At 32.6% G+C, this 15,821-nt stretch overlaps 1 protein-coding gene across 2 annotated transcripts in view; it reads right to left on the bottom strand.

The window, feature by feature from the left end:
• Nucleotides 1–15,821, bottom strand: part of COP1 (COP1 E3 ubiquitin ligase) — a 230,873-nt gene that overhangs the window by 121,663 nt on the left and 93,389 nt on the right. For both annotated transcript variants that reach the window (XM_068985956.1, XM_068985957.1), the window contains exons 10-11: nucleotides 6,193–6,307; nucleotides 1,715–1,850 (exon numbers count right to left, since the gene is read on the bottom strand). In XM_068985956.1, coding sequence (XP_068842057.1) covers nucleotides 1,715–1,850; nucleotides 6,193–6,307 — 251 coding nt within the window. The remainder of the gene's footprint in view (nucleotides 1–1,714; nucleotides 1,851–6,192; nucleotides 6,308–15,821) is intronic.

The raw sequence follows: 15,821 nt of genomic DNA on the forward strand, positions 1-15,821 counted from the left end.
GTAAAATTTTTAAAATTATGTGTATCAACAGAGAATATCAACAGAGTAAAAAGGCAACTCACAAAATGAGAGAAAATATTTATAAATCTGATAAAGGATTAATATTCAGATTAGACTGATTTGTGCTGCTGTAGAGCAGAAACGAATACAACATTGGAAAGCAATTATCCTCTAATTGAGAAAAAAATTCAGAATGTATTGGAAATTCCTAAAACTCAACAACAAAAAATTCAATTCAAAAATGGAAGAAGCACTTGAACAGACATTTCCTCGAAGAAGATATACAAATGACTAGTGAAGGTGAAAAGTGAAAGTGAAGTCACTCAGTCATGTCCGACTCTTTGCGGTCCCATGGACTGTATAGCCGACCAGGCTCCTCTGTCTGCAGGATTTTCCAGACAAGAATGACTAGCAGGCATATGAAAAGACCATCACTAATCATTAGGGAATTCAAATCAAATCTAACTTCACACACAATAAATAGCTATGATCAAAAGAACAGAAAACAAGTCCTAGCAAGGATGTGGAGAAGTTGGAACCCTTATGCACCGCTGGTGAGAATTCTAAGTGGTATAGCCCCAGTAGAAAATAGTATGGCAGTTCTTCGAAAAATTAAAAATAAAATTACCATGTGATCCAGCAATTCCAACACAAATTATATTAGAAAAGAAGAAATGTTTCAACTCACTCACTTTAGTTTCTACCTTAAGAGACTAGAAAGATAAGAGCAAAGTACACATAAAGAAAGAAGAAAATGGGAAATAATAAAGTTAAGAGTAGAAAATCAATGAAACAGAGAACAGAAAAATAGAGAGTATCAATAAACCAGAAGCTGGCTCTTTGAGAAGATAAAAATTGCTAAGCCAGACTATTAGGTTGGGAAAAAAAAAAAAAGAAACAAATTTCTAAAACCAAGGATGAAAAAGGGAAAATCACTATAGAATATAAAGATATTAAAAGGATAATAAAAGAATACTGTGAATACTAGTATGCCACTAAATTAAACAACCTAGATGAAATGGACAAATTTCTTTAAAGGCACAAACTAATGTTTAATCAAAAAGAAATGGATAACTCCATTAGCCTTAAATCTCTTTTAAAAATTAGATTTGTATTTAAAAATCTTCCCTCATAGAAATCTCAAGACCAAGACAGCTTCAATGGAGAACTGCACCAAATACGTAAAGAAGAAATAATACTAATTCTTTACAAATTTTTCTAAAAAACTGAAAGGGAGAAATATATATATATATATAAGTATATTCTTATATATTCTTATAAGGATATAAGCTTATATAAGAGTTATAAATTATAATATTACAAGACTATAAGAACTGTATTCTTGTAAGAATTTAAGAGTTCTTATATTCTTATATTTATCTTAATTCTTATATCTTAATATAAGAATTCTTATATAATAATTATAAGCTTATAGTATATAAGAATATACCTTGTTATCAAAACCAGACAAAAGAATTATAAGAAAACAAACTGCAGCCCTATGAGGTGGATACTAACCAACATTCCATTTTACAGATAAATCAAGGACTAAAGAGATTCAGAAACTTGCCAAAGACCACAGAGATAAAAATTGGCAGGCAATCTAGATTTCAGAACAAAGGCTCTTAACCGTATCACTACTGTTTCTCAAATTTAATTAAATTCTAGATGCTTCTGCAAAAGAAAATAGTAAAGAGTGCTGCCCAATACTTACCTGGAAACTATGCTGGAACCATTATAGAGATCACTAGCATATGACAATGTAGCCAAAGGTCGTACTGAATTATATCGAGTAAACTTGGACAAGCATTCCTGAAATTCATCCAACTGGCTTGCAGTTCGACTGTCATCTATACGAAGAAAACAAAATAAACAAATCGAAGTGCAACGTAAGTCAAAGAGCAATAACCACAGATTAACAATTATATTCTAAATATAAACAACAACTCATATTTAGAGAGGACTAATACCGAAGAGTTGATGCTTTTGAACTGTGGTGCTGGAGAAGACTCCTGAGAGTCCCTGGGACTGCAAGGAGATCCAACCAGTCCACTCTGAAGATCAGCCCTGGGATTTCTTTGGAAGGAATGATGCTAAAGCTGAAACTCCAGTACTTTGGCCACCTCATGCGAAGAGTTGACTCATTGGAAAAGACTCTGATGCTGGGAGGGATTGGGGGCAGGAGGAGAAGGGGACAACAGAGGACGAGATGGCTGGATGGCATCACCGACTCAATGCACATGAGTTTGGGTGAACTCCGGGAGCTGGTGATGGACAGGGAGACCTGGCGTGCTGCGATTCATGGGGTCGCAAAGAGTCGGACACAACTGAGCGACTGAACTGAACTGAATGTACACAAATTAATTAGCTGATCTTTCAGCTTTCATAAAAATTTCTCAGTCGTTCTTGAAAGATACTGTCTCTTTGAACACCAATAAGACCATACTATGAATTCTCTTTCTTTTTTAAGCATTAATTTTTTGCAAAACAAAGGAAAAAAAGTACCTATGATCAAGAAAGGTTAAATCATTTATTAAAATAAAATCCTTTATCAATGAAGAAAGTGAGAGTTTTGTTAGTTTGAAGGAACATATTTACAGGGATACATTATCATGTTCCTATTTACTTGTCAAAACACAATTTAGATTTTAAAATGAATTTTTAAATAAAAAGCAAATGAAATATTTGTTCACATAATACTTTGAAGTGTTTCCAAGCCAATTATGGGATGGGAGAAAAAAATCTGCAATGTATTAATCATTAATTTTCAAAGTCAAATTTAAAATAGGTTCATGCAAATATCTTGGTGGAACATGGAAAACAGTTAATTCCATCCAACAGAATTCTTTACAAATACTTTGAGTAAAATCCAGTTCAGTAAACTATTCATAATTAAATGAGGTAGAACTTAAATCAAAGTCAAGTTATGAAAGATCTAATCTACTCATCTAATGAAGAGAGCTAATCTACTCTCCAATGTAGAAACAGGCTACAACAAAAAAGCATAAATAAAAAACATTGTTTTCTAAAATTGCTTAAAGTTTGGATTTGCATTTTCCTTCCCAAAGAAAGAAAAGTAAAGCACACAATTACGTTAGTCAGCCTCCTATCTTGAAACTTGAGCCTGTTACAACAATGTTTTTTTTCATAACCTCCTTCTTATTCTTAGCTCATATACATACCTAAACACACATACAACTTTTTAAAGTTTCATGATTTTCCTTCTCAAATGTTCTCTGAAAATAACAGTAGGCTAAAAGAAATTACACTATAAGAATCATTACGTCAAAAGAATTACTTTACTTTTACTATACTATGTGATATATAATTAAAAATTTATTTATCTGCAGATTTCCAGTTATCTTAAATTGTTGACATGAAGAAATTTATCTAACAATTATTATAAAGGAAAACAATTGAGGAAACTAAGTCAGCTTCTGTCTGCAATATTTTAAATTTTAAAGATTTAAAAGCTAACTGGTGTGCTGCGATTCATGGGGTCACAAAGAGTCAGACACGACTGAGCGACTGAACTGAACTGAAAAGCTAATTTAACACAGTCATCTAATGACCTACATTAAAAGAGTTCAATTTTGTAGTCTTTCCATTGTGGAAAAGTAAAAGGAACAAACCTACTTAGCATGCAATATCAAAATATTATTGGGCTAAAGCTCTTAGTTGACAAAAATTATTCTCAGGAAGTTCAACAAATTATAAATAAAACATAGGTTATTACAGGGAAAAAAAAGGCAGAGGGGGGAAGATATCTACTGTACTACAAAGTAGTTTGGATACAATAGCTAACTGGTTCCTTTTATAAATTAAGACAACCCTATTACTGTGAGCTACTTAATATAACAAATACTGAAAAGACAGTTACTTTAGATATCTATTTAAAATTCGGTTTAATGTTAATCTATTCTTTCAACATTTTGACATCAATTTCTAAGTACATAAAATTCACCAGCATTCAAAAATGTATATTCTGTAGAAGATTATAATCTTTTTCTAAGGTAGCTAAACTTCTGGTCATCATACCCAACAGTTTAACACCAACTTTCAACAGAAACTATAAAAAAAAAAAAAAAATTAAAAACAATTATTTCAGTATCTGAAAGCATAGGGATTAGATTTCACTTATCTGGTTGTGAAAAGGTAGGATTCTGTTTGCTTGGTTGGTTTTTGATCAACATCCATACATATCTTCTGGCAAATCACCTCAACATCCATACATATCTTCTGGCAAATCACCTCTCCTATTCTAATTACAGATTATTCTGTAAAAGTGTATTCGGTATCTCTTTTCCATCTTCTAATGCTTTATAATTTAGCTTCTTTTTCAATTACAATTAAGGATTCAAGATATTAATCTCTTAGTTATCTCTCATTTTCATAGATGAAAATAGAAGCGGGGATAGGGAGTGGGTTCTCAATTGAAAATTGACTGAAGGACAATCAAACTCTTAGGTACCCGTTACAAAGAAGTTTCAAGGTCTTATTTACAGCCAAGAAAACTAGGAGAAACTTCATATTCAGCAATATGTGTAGCCAGTGTACAAATTTGATAAGTTAAATTCGAGATGCCTAAAAACTAAGACAACCATGTGTTGAGTACAATACAACCATATCTATTAAGTATAAAACTAAATTAATCTTCCTTCTGGTTTTAACTTACTAGTCTATCTTCCTATAAAGCTATGTCACCAAAATAAATTGGTTTGTGATTACCTTTACTATCCCATAGCATGCCTATGTTATAGTTACTTAAAAATTATGAATCACTAGCCTTTTTCAATCTCTCTTTACTATCTCTCTCTCTCTTTTTAATATCTGCCATTTACCTGTGGTTGTATTTCAACATCATACCAACAAATAAAATCTGAAAGGCTTAACATGCACCCTCTGCCAGTCAGAATGTAAGTCTCAGACCACTTTCAAAGTTACAGCTTCATACTATAGTGTATAGATTATTACAGAAGTTTAATAAGGGGCTTAATTCTCAGACAATACAAAGAAAACTTTCCATCTGAATGAAAACTATTCACTGTTGACTTTTAATTTTAAACACACTTATAAACAAAGCTTGGCTTTCTTCTAGCCCTCACAGGAAAAATGCCATATGAATCTATATATTTTGCTTTTCTCCACCTCTAAACCTGAGGCAAATGTGTCCAAAGGTTCTCTCTCTATAATGTGTAGATTATAATACAACCATGCTTATTCAAGAGAAATTCAAGGCCAAATTTTTAACAACTAAGAAAATATCATACATTTCTTTCCTTGGTAATGCTCATTTTGGGCAGGTGTATTAAAAATAACATCAACTAACTGAGAATCTTATACAAAGCACTGTATTTTATATGCATCATCTACAAACCATAAAAAAAAAAAAAAAAAAGACAAACACTGAGCAGGGTTGGTATAAATGTCCCTTCCTCAATGGTGAGCAGAGACACCAAGAAAGGCTAAAGATCAGAGAACTAACAAAAAGGGCACAGAACTATCCTACAGCAATAAAACTATTCTATCCTATAGTATACAAACCTGTGCATAAGTTATTTCCTCTGCTTTGAACATGTTTTTATCATCCTTTTTTCAGTTAATTAATACTAGCTTTGACTAAATACAACTTCTCTGAAATCCCTACAGGAATCTTCTCTTACATTTCCCCATTTTCAGCTTGGCATGGCTTTTTCACCTCCAGTTATATTAGTCAATATTCTTCTCTATTCCCTTAATGCCCTTGGCATATTTATATAACATATAATACCATGCAGCATTATTTACCTGCTGCTTCCCTTCACTAAATTTATAATACTCCTTGACAGTAAAATAAGTTCTTTCATCTTTTGATTCTTAGCACAGATGATACTGCTTAGAACTTAACAAACATTGAAAAATAGAAGGCAACTGAATGGAATTATTTTTGCTAGCTACATATTCATGGCTGATTTGTTTTTAACTTTATACAGCTCAGTATATACAGATTAAAAATTCCCAAATAGAGAAAGAGAACAAAAATAGTTATAGAAAAGCAAAGTAATCCAAGATGTCTAAGAACCTCCAAAATGCTGTGCTAGACTATGTTGAAAATAGACAATTTTGCTTTATGAATAGGACTTTTCATAAATCCAGCATAAGCTAGACATGAAACAAGAATCTGTGATATTTTAAGAATTCTTAAATATGTACCTGAGATACGAGACATCCTTGTAGAAAAGTAACATTGCTCTAAGTCTTCAAAATGAGCAGTGAGTCGTTTTCGTCTTGATGCTAATGTGCTGTTATACCAGGGCTGTTTCTTTGTCTAAGGTGATAACAAGAAAAAGACACTTGTAATTCTGAACAAAGCATACTATTTTTTCCAGAGAATATACAGATGTTTGAATAATTTCAAAAGTTCACATTAAAATAATTACAAATGGCAAAATCCTGTAGCTCTTAAGACCATATTTTTCAATTCTTATTTTAAAGGGAAAATAGGCCAGTTCTGTAAGAATAAAATGAGAAGCATCTTTCAACTCTCCAAATTAAATGAAGATAGAGTCCATTATAAACACCAAACTAAGAAGTTTAAGAATTTGAATATGCATCAATTGTTAGGAAACAATTACCAAAAGGAAACTAATTACTTTTCAGCATTATAGTGCAGCCCTATACATTTTGAGTAATAGGAACAGTGCTTAATTGTACAGAATAGGTATTTAAATTAGTATTTATTATTAGGTTAAGGGATAGTCAACACGTGTATACTAAATAGTTTGATATATACATTAGAGAACCAAAATAACTAAATCATGCATATATATTTAGACAACAAAAGCAAATCTGAAATATACTAGCATATGAACTCTATTAAAGTCTATAATCCTAAATATATATCACCAACACTGCTACTTCTACTGCTAAATCACTTCAGTCATGTCTGACTCTGTGCGATCCCAGAGACGGCAGCCCACCAGGCTCCCCTGTCCCTGGGATTCTCCAGGCAAGAACACTGGAGCGGGTTGCCATGTCCTTCTCCAATGCATGAAAGTGAAAAGTGAAAGTGAAGTCGCTCAGTCGTATCTGACTCTTAGCGACCCCATGGACTACAGCCTACCAAGCTCCTCCATCAATGGGATTTTCCAGGCAAGAGTACTGGATGTTAACTAGAAGGGTATGAAAACTCTTCCATAAATGGTTTCTATCTATTATGCTTGCAGCACATTAACAGACACAGAAATAAGCTACATAATGAGATCTTTAGATGACACAAGTTAACCAATACAACTAACTGCTAATGTATTAAGAAACACAAAGTTACTACCATGAACAAAACACTTATCTAAGTGAACTCCTGATACAAGTAGATGGTTATTGTCCTCCAACTAAAAATAAATAATTTTTTTAAAGAAGAAGTATATTTTAAAGCAGTGCTTGGATCACAAGAAAAAAAGACTGTTTACTAAAAGATTAACAGCCAAACAGGAAGCTGAACTCAGAGAAGTACAGGTAAACAAAAAAGAACAATGTAGAAAGAGGGCAAGGAGAGGACAATCTGAGGACAAATATGAAAAAAGGGCAAGCACTAGATCTGGAAAATAAAAAGAGAACTTGAAAACTGGAAGACAAATCTAAAATAATTACCCAAAATGAAGGATAAAGGCCAGGAAGACACAAAAACTTGAAAGAAAAGAAACAAACAAACAAACAAACAAAAAAGAAACAGGAAGGACAGAATAATAAGGTTTAAATGTGGGCACCCAGAGACCCAGAAGGGAGTAACAGACGGAAGAAGACACATTTGAAGAGCTAATGTTGATAATTTTCCAAAACTGAAAACATACATGAATACAGAGAAACTATTCCTATCAAGGAAGAACAAAAAGAAACCCCCAATTACATATACTAAAGCAAAACTGTGTTTCTGTCCAAGAGAGAAAGATTTTAAAATCACACAAACAGAAAAGATAATTCACTTAATAGGAACAATTAAAGAAGCAAAACACTTCTCAAAAGCAATAATAGCAGCTAGAACATCCTAAGCTTTGGTTATACTTAAAAAATTGAAAGAAAATAACCTCAATCTAAAATTCAGATCCAACAAAACTATCCTACAACAACAGAATGCTGAGCAAAATGCTTTTTCATGTGAATGAAAGCAAGGATTATCATCAATAAGCCATTTCTTTAAAAATTTCTGAAATTTTATAATTGAAAAGTTCAGTAAAACAAACTAGAAAACTGGAGACACAAAATGAAAGAGAAGCAAGGATATAGTAACCAAGCAAGTGATTTCAAATACTGTTTGTATACATTAGCTATAATATCTCACTTATGGAGTTTAAGAATAAGATAGAATAAGTACACCAAAACCCAGCATATAATTCTAAAGAGAGGGCCCAGATACTTTTACTTGAAAATCCTACCAAATATTCATGGAAGATATAACATCAGTCTTGCAAAAACCTTTCAGAAAACACCTCCCCATTTTTTTCATGAGGCCAGCATAACTGTAATACCCATACCCAATGAGGATACTGGAGGAAGGGAAGGAAAAAAGAAGGGGAATAAGAACCTTCATGAAAACAAGCACCCACAGCAAAATAATAGCAAATTGATTCCCAAAACATATAAAAAGAATAACTCATCATAACTAAATGAAGTTTAGTCCAAGAATGCAGAGTTGTTTTCATATTTGAAAATCACTCAGTGCAATTCACCAAAAACCTTTCAGAAAACACCTCCCCATTTGTTTCATGAGGCCAGCATAACTGTAATACCCATACCCAATGAGGATACTGGAGGAAGGGAAGGAAAAAAGAAGGGGAATAAGAACCTTCATGAAAACAAGCATCCACAGCAAAATAATAGCAAATTGATTCCAAAAACATATAAAAAGAATAACTCATCATAACTAAATGAAGTTTAGTCCAAGAATGCAGAGTTGTTTTCATATTTGAAAATCACTCAGTGCAATTCACCAAGTGGGCAAAATAAAGGAAAATAACCATATAATAATTTCAAGAGATGCATAAAAGACAAAATCCAACACCTATACATGTTAAAATTTCTCAAAAAATTAGGAATAGAAGGATACTTTCTCAACTTTATCAAGGGCATCTACAAAAATGTAGAGCTAACATATAAGTTGAAGTATTAGGAAAGGGAGGGTAAAAGGAAAAAGAGGAGAGATGGGAAGGAAAGGATAAGAAGGGAGAAGGAGTGGAGGGGAGAAGAAGTGAGGGGAGGAAAAGAGAAGACACACAAAAAGATTAGAAAAGGCAAAAATATTTTTGCTGATCACATGATTTTACACAGAATTTCATGAGAATCTACAAAACAACTAGAATTAATAAGTTTAGCAAGGACTTCCCTGGTGGTCCAGTGGTTAAGAATCTACCTGTCAATGCAGGGGACATGGATCTGATCCCTGATCCAGGAAGGTTCCACGTGCCATGGAGCAGCTAAGCCTGTGCACCCTAGAGCCCAAGCTCTGCAACGAGAGAAGCCACTGCAATAAGAAACCCGGGCGCCGCAACTAAAGAGGGGCCCCCACTTGCCTCAACGAGAGAAAGCCCAGTGGGAAAGCCCAGAAGACCCAGTGCAGCCAAAAACAGATAAGTGAAAATGGTTTCAAAAATTTAGCAAGATAATAAGAAATAAGGTTAACATACAAAAATCAATCGTATGTTTATATATTTACAACAAAGTAGAAAATTTTAAAACAACTGCATCAATAACAGCATCAAAAAAGAATTAGAAATTAATTTAACAGAAGCATGGAAGGCTTCTATATTACAAACACAAACACTGCCAAGAGAAATTTTTAAAAGACCAAAATAAATGGAAAGATATTCATGGACTAGAAAGTTCAATATTATTAAGGTGTTATCATTAGGGTAACTGGGCAAATGCTGCATAGGCTCTCTCTTTGTTTTTGTTTGTTGATGCTTGTTTTGTTCTGACCACACAGCTTTTGGGATCTTAGTTCCCTGACCAGGAATTGAACCCAAGCCTCCATCAATGCAAGCACAGAGTCCTAACCACTGTATCACCAGGGGATTCTCATGGGCTATCTCTGAATTATTTTTTAAAACTGCATGTGAATCTACAATTATCTCAAAATTTAAAAATCTTTACAACTGTTAAAAAAAAAAAAACAACTTAGGAATAAACTTAAACAGAAATAAATAAAACCTAGACTCAACTCAGTATCATAATATGTCAATTCTCCATAAGGTAATTTATGAGTTAAAGGCAGTTTGAATAAAGATGCCAAGAAGCTTTTTTACGCAGCTAGAAAAATTGATACTAAAGTTCATGTGAAGAAACAAAATAGGAAAGAATTTCTGTAAAACACTGAAAAAGAGAAGCTAGGGGGCTGGGGGAATTAATTTCTATCAGACATTAAAACATAAAGAGGTGACAGTGAAAGATGAAGAGAGAAATATGTCAGTAGACAGAGGAGAAAGACCAGAAATAAATCCATATACACACAATTTTTGATATAAGAAAGGCTGCATGTCAGAACACACAGGGGACTTCCCTTGTGGTACAGTGGATAAGAAATCTACCTGCCAATGCTGGGGACACAGGTTCAATCTCTTGTCCAGGAAGATTCCACATGCCTAGAGCAACTAAGCCTGTGCACCACAACCGTTGAGCCCATGCTCCAGAGCCCACAAGCTGCAAATACTGAGCCCACGTGAGCAACAAAGAGTAGCCCCTGGTTGCCACAACTAGAGAAAGCCTGAGTAGCAACAGAGACCCAATGCAACCTAAAATAAAAATAAATAACAAGTGATCTGGGACAACTAACTAGACATTTGGATAAAGATAAAATTAGGTCCACACCTCAAAACATATACCAGAATAAACTCCAAAGAGAACAAGAGTCCAAATGTAACAAATGAAATGAGACAAGAAAACGTGGATAAATCTCTACATCCTAGTTAGAGGTAGACGTTTAGAACTATGACTCAAAACCCAGAGGCAACAAAAGATTGCTAACTTTAAAATAATGATTTAGAAATTCTGAACAGTTTAAAAAAAAAACAGAAGAAAATATAAGCAACATTTACCAAAGATAAAGTGCTAATTTTCCTAATATACCGATTGCCAAGTCTTAAAAATTGAAAACAGATAAAAAACTTTATAGAAAAAAAATAGGCCAGAAATATGAATATATAATCCACTAATAAGTATATTAATATACCAGCAGTCATATGATATTTGTTCAATCTAACTCATAATTACAGAAACACAAAACTATTCTGAGATATATTTCTCTCTTGAAAGATAAGCAAAAATTTTAGGGTAAAACTCATTCTACTAGAGAAGCTCTGAGAAAGATTCTAGGAAAGCAGACCCATTCATCTAATGCTGGGGAAAGTATTCTGAGATATATTTCTCTCTTGACAGATTAGCAAAAATTTTAAAGTAAAACTCATTCCACTAGAGAAGCTCTGAGAAAGATTCTAGGAGAGCAGACAAATATACTGCTGGGGAAAGTGCAAACTGGTACAATCCTTTGGGGAAGAAGATGATTTGGAAATACCAATCTGTCTGTCTGTCCATCTATCTATCCATCCACCCATCTATTCATCCATCTTTGACCCAGAAATCCCACATCTAGGAATTTACACTGAAGATACACCATCCAATGATATGAAAATATATATGTACAAATTAATCACTGCAGCACTACTTTGTAATTACAAAATAATGTAAACTATCTCTTTAAGTAACAAATTGATTAAATAATCTTTTGCAGCTATAAAAATAACGAAGAATTCAATGCACTTCTATAGATTTGTTTTCATGATAAACTGTTAAAAGAGCAAAGCACTGAAGAGAATCACCAGGAAACCCACCCTTTGTATAAAAAAGAAGACATAAGAGTATGCATATGCATCATGAAAACTTGACTAATACAACTGGTTACCAACAAAGGGTAAGAAACAATGTAGTGGGAAAAGATGAAGGCTATGGAAATTGGTAGAAAGGCTGGAGGAGGGGTGGTATTATATTGAGTACGACTTTCTGTATAGCTATGACCTTCAAAATCAGGTTAATATTTCATATTTTCAGAGAAAGTTTGTATGTCATAAAGGTAAGGGTTGGTGATGGAACACAAACAGAAGCAAATGAACTAAATTGTATTTCAAAGAAATATTGCAGCTAATACCGATGAAAAATTAACAATCAAATCCAAGTAATTTTTGAACACACTATATTTTTGTAATGATATTCTCAGAGTAAAGATATAAAGGAATTTAAATAAATATTCACCACTAGTTAGTAGATTTGCTTTCTTAGTAATTTCCATACTAGTTTATGTATGTGTATAAATATATATATACACACACACATATATATATATACACACACTAATTAAGACTATGACAATAAGTAAAATGTATATTTTGATAATGAGAACTAGGTTTCTGTCAGAACAGGGAATTAAAGATATGGAAAAGTTCACTAAAGCTACAGTGAACCCTGCAATAGTGAACTGTAATGGGAGGTCATCAGCATGAATCCACAGCTTTTATGACAGATACAAAAACACAGATATGTTACATAGATGATTATATAAATGATGTTCATCAACTGAATAGTAGAAAGCAATCTCAGCTGGTATGGGTTGCCCACATGGTTATCTACAGAGCTACTGACTCTTAACCTATACTGCAAAATGTATTAAATAAAGATAAATGGTATTTCATAACCATAGGCCTGAGAGTTGTTTGGGAACAGATTGCATCACTCTGTCAATATTGTTTAGTAATAATAATTGAATTTATGATTCACCTATTTCAGTGAAGTCTATAAGTCAATAACTGGTCACATAACTATAATGCACTGCCTATGGGACTAGCTTAAAATAAGAGATCTGACTACAAGCCAAATTTGCACTTCCCATTACTAAGGTACTTGAGAATGTAAGCAAGTAGTCATTCTGAACCTGGAGACAAAGCAGTTCCTCTGTGACTCAGTGGTACAAGGACAAAGAGGACTGCTTGAAATCACATCCTTTTCAATGAGTACTCTTCTTCTGCTTGGTTGTACTGTATCTATTGCCTATAATCAAGTTCCACAAGTATAAACTCCTTGATTCCTGTGAGTCCTTTCATCAAACACTTAAGGTGATTAACATGTAATTAATAAATAAATAATGTGCTATATATACAGATATGCATGTTTCCTAGCTCTGTCGACCAAGAAGGCCTACAAGCAATGACACTCTATGAGCAATGAGCATACTTAAAATCCAAATCTTTGTTTTGAAGTATCATTCGCCATTAAAAGAAAACAGGACTTCTTGGATACATGGCTGATTACAGAACTGGGGCAAGGTAAGTACAAGATAATACTGGTATATCTTACTAACTAAGAATGTAGGAAGGTACTTAAAAAATGATAAGAGCTTGAAGATCAGTTTGAAGGATTTCCAACCAGCCAAACAGGGAACAGACTGAGCTTCAAAATGATTAACAGAAAAACTTTTAAATCCATGATTTCATAACCATATAAACAAAAGAGATGGAAGGAAAGATCTCCCTTAGAATGGAAGTCCTAACTAATAAATGAGGAATTATTACTCAGGCATTAAAAAAAAATGAAATAATGCAATTTGAAGCAACATGGATGGATCAAGAGATTATATTAAGTGAAGTAAATTAGAGAAAGAAAAATATCATATGATATCACTTACACATGGAATTTTTAAAATGGCACAAATGAACATATTTACAAAACAGAAACAGACTCCCAGACTAGAAAGCAAACTTATAGTTACCAAAGAGGACAGCACAGATGTGGAGGGTGTTAAATTAGAAGTTCGGGGATTAACATACACACATCACTGTATATAAAAAAGGCAAACAACAAGGACATACTGTATAGCACAAGGAACTATGCTCAAAATATTCAAAATAACCTATAATACAAACATATATATATATCCATACATATGCGTCTTTTGCTATACACTTGAAACAAAAACACTGTAAATTAACTATACTTCAATAAAAAATTTAAAAATTAATGTAGAAATTAAAAATTATTGTTTGGGCAAAAAAAATTATTATTATTTCAAGTAAGATTCATTAATACATGCTCAAATAGGAGAAAATGGTAAATTTATAGCAAACAAATTTGGCAGGCACCACCTTAATCAAATGATCAGAGGTAATATCACCAAAATCGAGCAGATACACCATATCCAGATGTGACAAACTAACAAAGGATACCACACTGGTGGCTGTAGCATTTATGATAAAAATGGGCACTCAGAATCCAGTTATAGGGAAATATCAGACAAAATCAAACTGAGGAATAGTCTACAAAATTATGAACTTACACTTCAAAAATGTCAACCTCATGTACAACTGAGGAACTAAAACAATTTAGAGGAGATTAAAGAAACATGACAACTAAATATAACCAGTGATTCTGGATTCATTCTGGACAAAGAAAATTTTCCTTTTGTTATAAAAGAATATTAGTGGCAAAACTGCTGAAATTTAAATACATTGTCTCAGATAATGATATTATATTAATATTAACTTCCTGATTTTACTAATTGTACTAAAGTTATATAAAAACTCTAAGGTAAAAACAGGCAATTATAAAAATTCAGAGGTATAAAATAATTACTTCTGGCTTCACCTACATTATATTAACTTTTTATCAATTCCATTTCAACTATAAACATTATTTTTAAGAGTAGCAAAATAGTATATTCAACAGTTGTACCAGTCTCTGAAGCTATTCTACTATGACTGGGCATATTTATTTTTCGAATTTTTGCTTGTATAAATAATATTGGTATATAACTTTTAGATAGTACTTTTAATCATTCTTATAAGAAATTTATGTTTATCACTACCAAATCACACAGTTGAGTATTATTTTACATGTGAGTGGACCATTTGGATTTATCTTTTTTCCCCATGTTCTTAATCTACTTTTTGCCTGTTGGTGCTTTCATCAAAAACATGGAATGGATATAAGAAACTTTTTTTATTTTGAAGCAATTAAACAATTAGCCTAACATATTGATAATACCTTTCCCAGTTTGGGTATAAAATTTTGTTTGTGGTACTTTCTTATACATTGTCCCCTTTCTTAATTTCTACAATTCTATCATTATCTAAATCATTATTTAGCTGATCTGAACTCTTACAGTAAGAGATAAAATAGAAAGCCCAAGTTCCAGCAAATGGTTTCCAGGGTATCGCAACATAATTTACTTAATCTTCCTTTTTATCACTGATTGCGTAACCACCTTCACCATAGGGTAAACTGTTAATTACCTTTCAGTTATATTTAAAATTTTTATTGTGTCCCATTTGTTAGAGCAGTCTTAGAATACATTAAAATAACCTATTGGGTAAATGCCCTTGTTATATACTTCTGAAGCATTCATTCTACAAATAACCATTTAAAGTCAGTTCGTCACACTCTCTACAAACCCTTAAAAAATTTTCTTGAGATTTTTTTTTTTTAAATTGGAATCATATCCAATTATGGTTATTGGTCTATTCAAATTGTTCCATTTATTAAGAGCTCTATTTTTATTAGTATGCACCAGCACCAAGTTTCCTAATCTACTCAATACTATAATAGTCAATTTCAATTATATATTGAAACATCTTATATATAATCTTCTTTTCTAATCTCTCTACATTTACCATCTTAAGTTTTTCCCAGTTTCTTGAGTTCAATGCCTGGTTCATTTAGTTTTATTCTCATCTGAAAATGAATCCATTTAATGATTTTATTTTTAGGATAATTCTGACCAAAATTTCATAAATTTTGATATATAACAT

The sequence above is a fragment of the Capricornis sumatraensis genome, chromosome 14 (genome assembly GCF_032405125.1).
Source record: "Capricornis sumatraensis isolate serow.1 chromosome 14, serow.2, whole genome shotgun sequence".
Classification (NCBI taxonomy): Eukaryota; Metazoa; Chordata; class Mammalia; order Artiodactyla; family Bovidae; genus Capricornis; species Capricornis sumatraensis.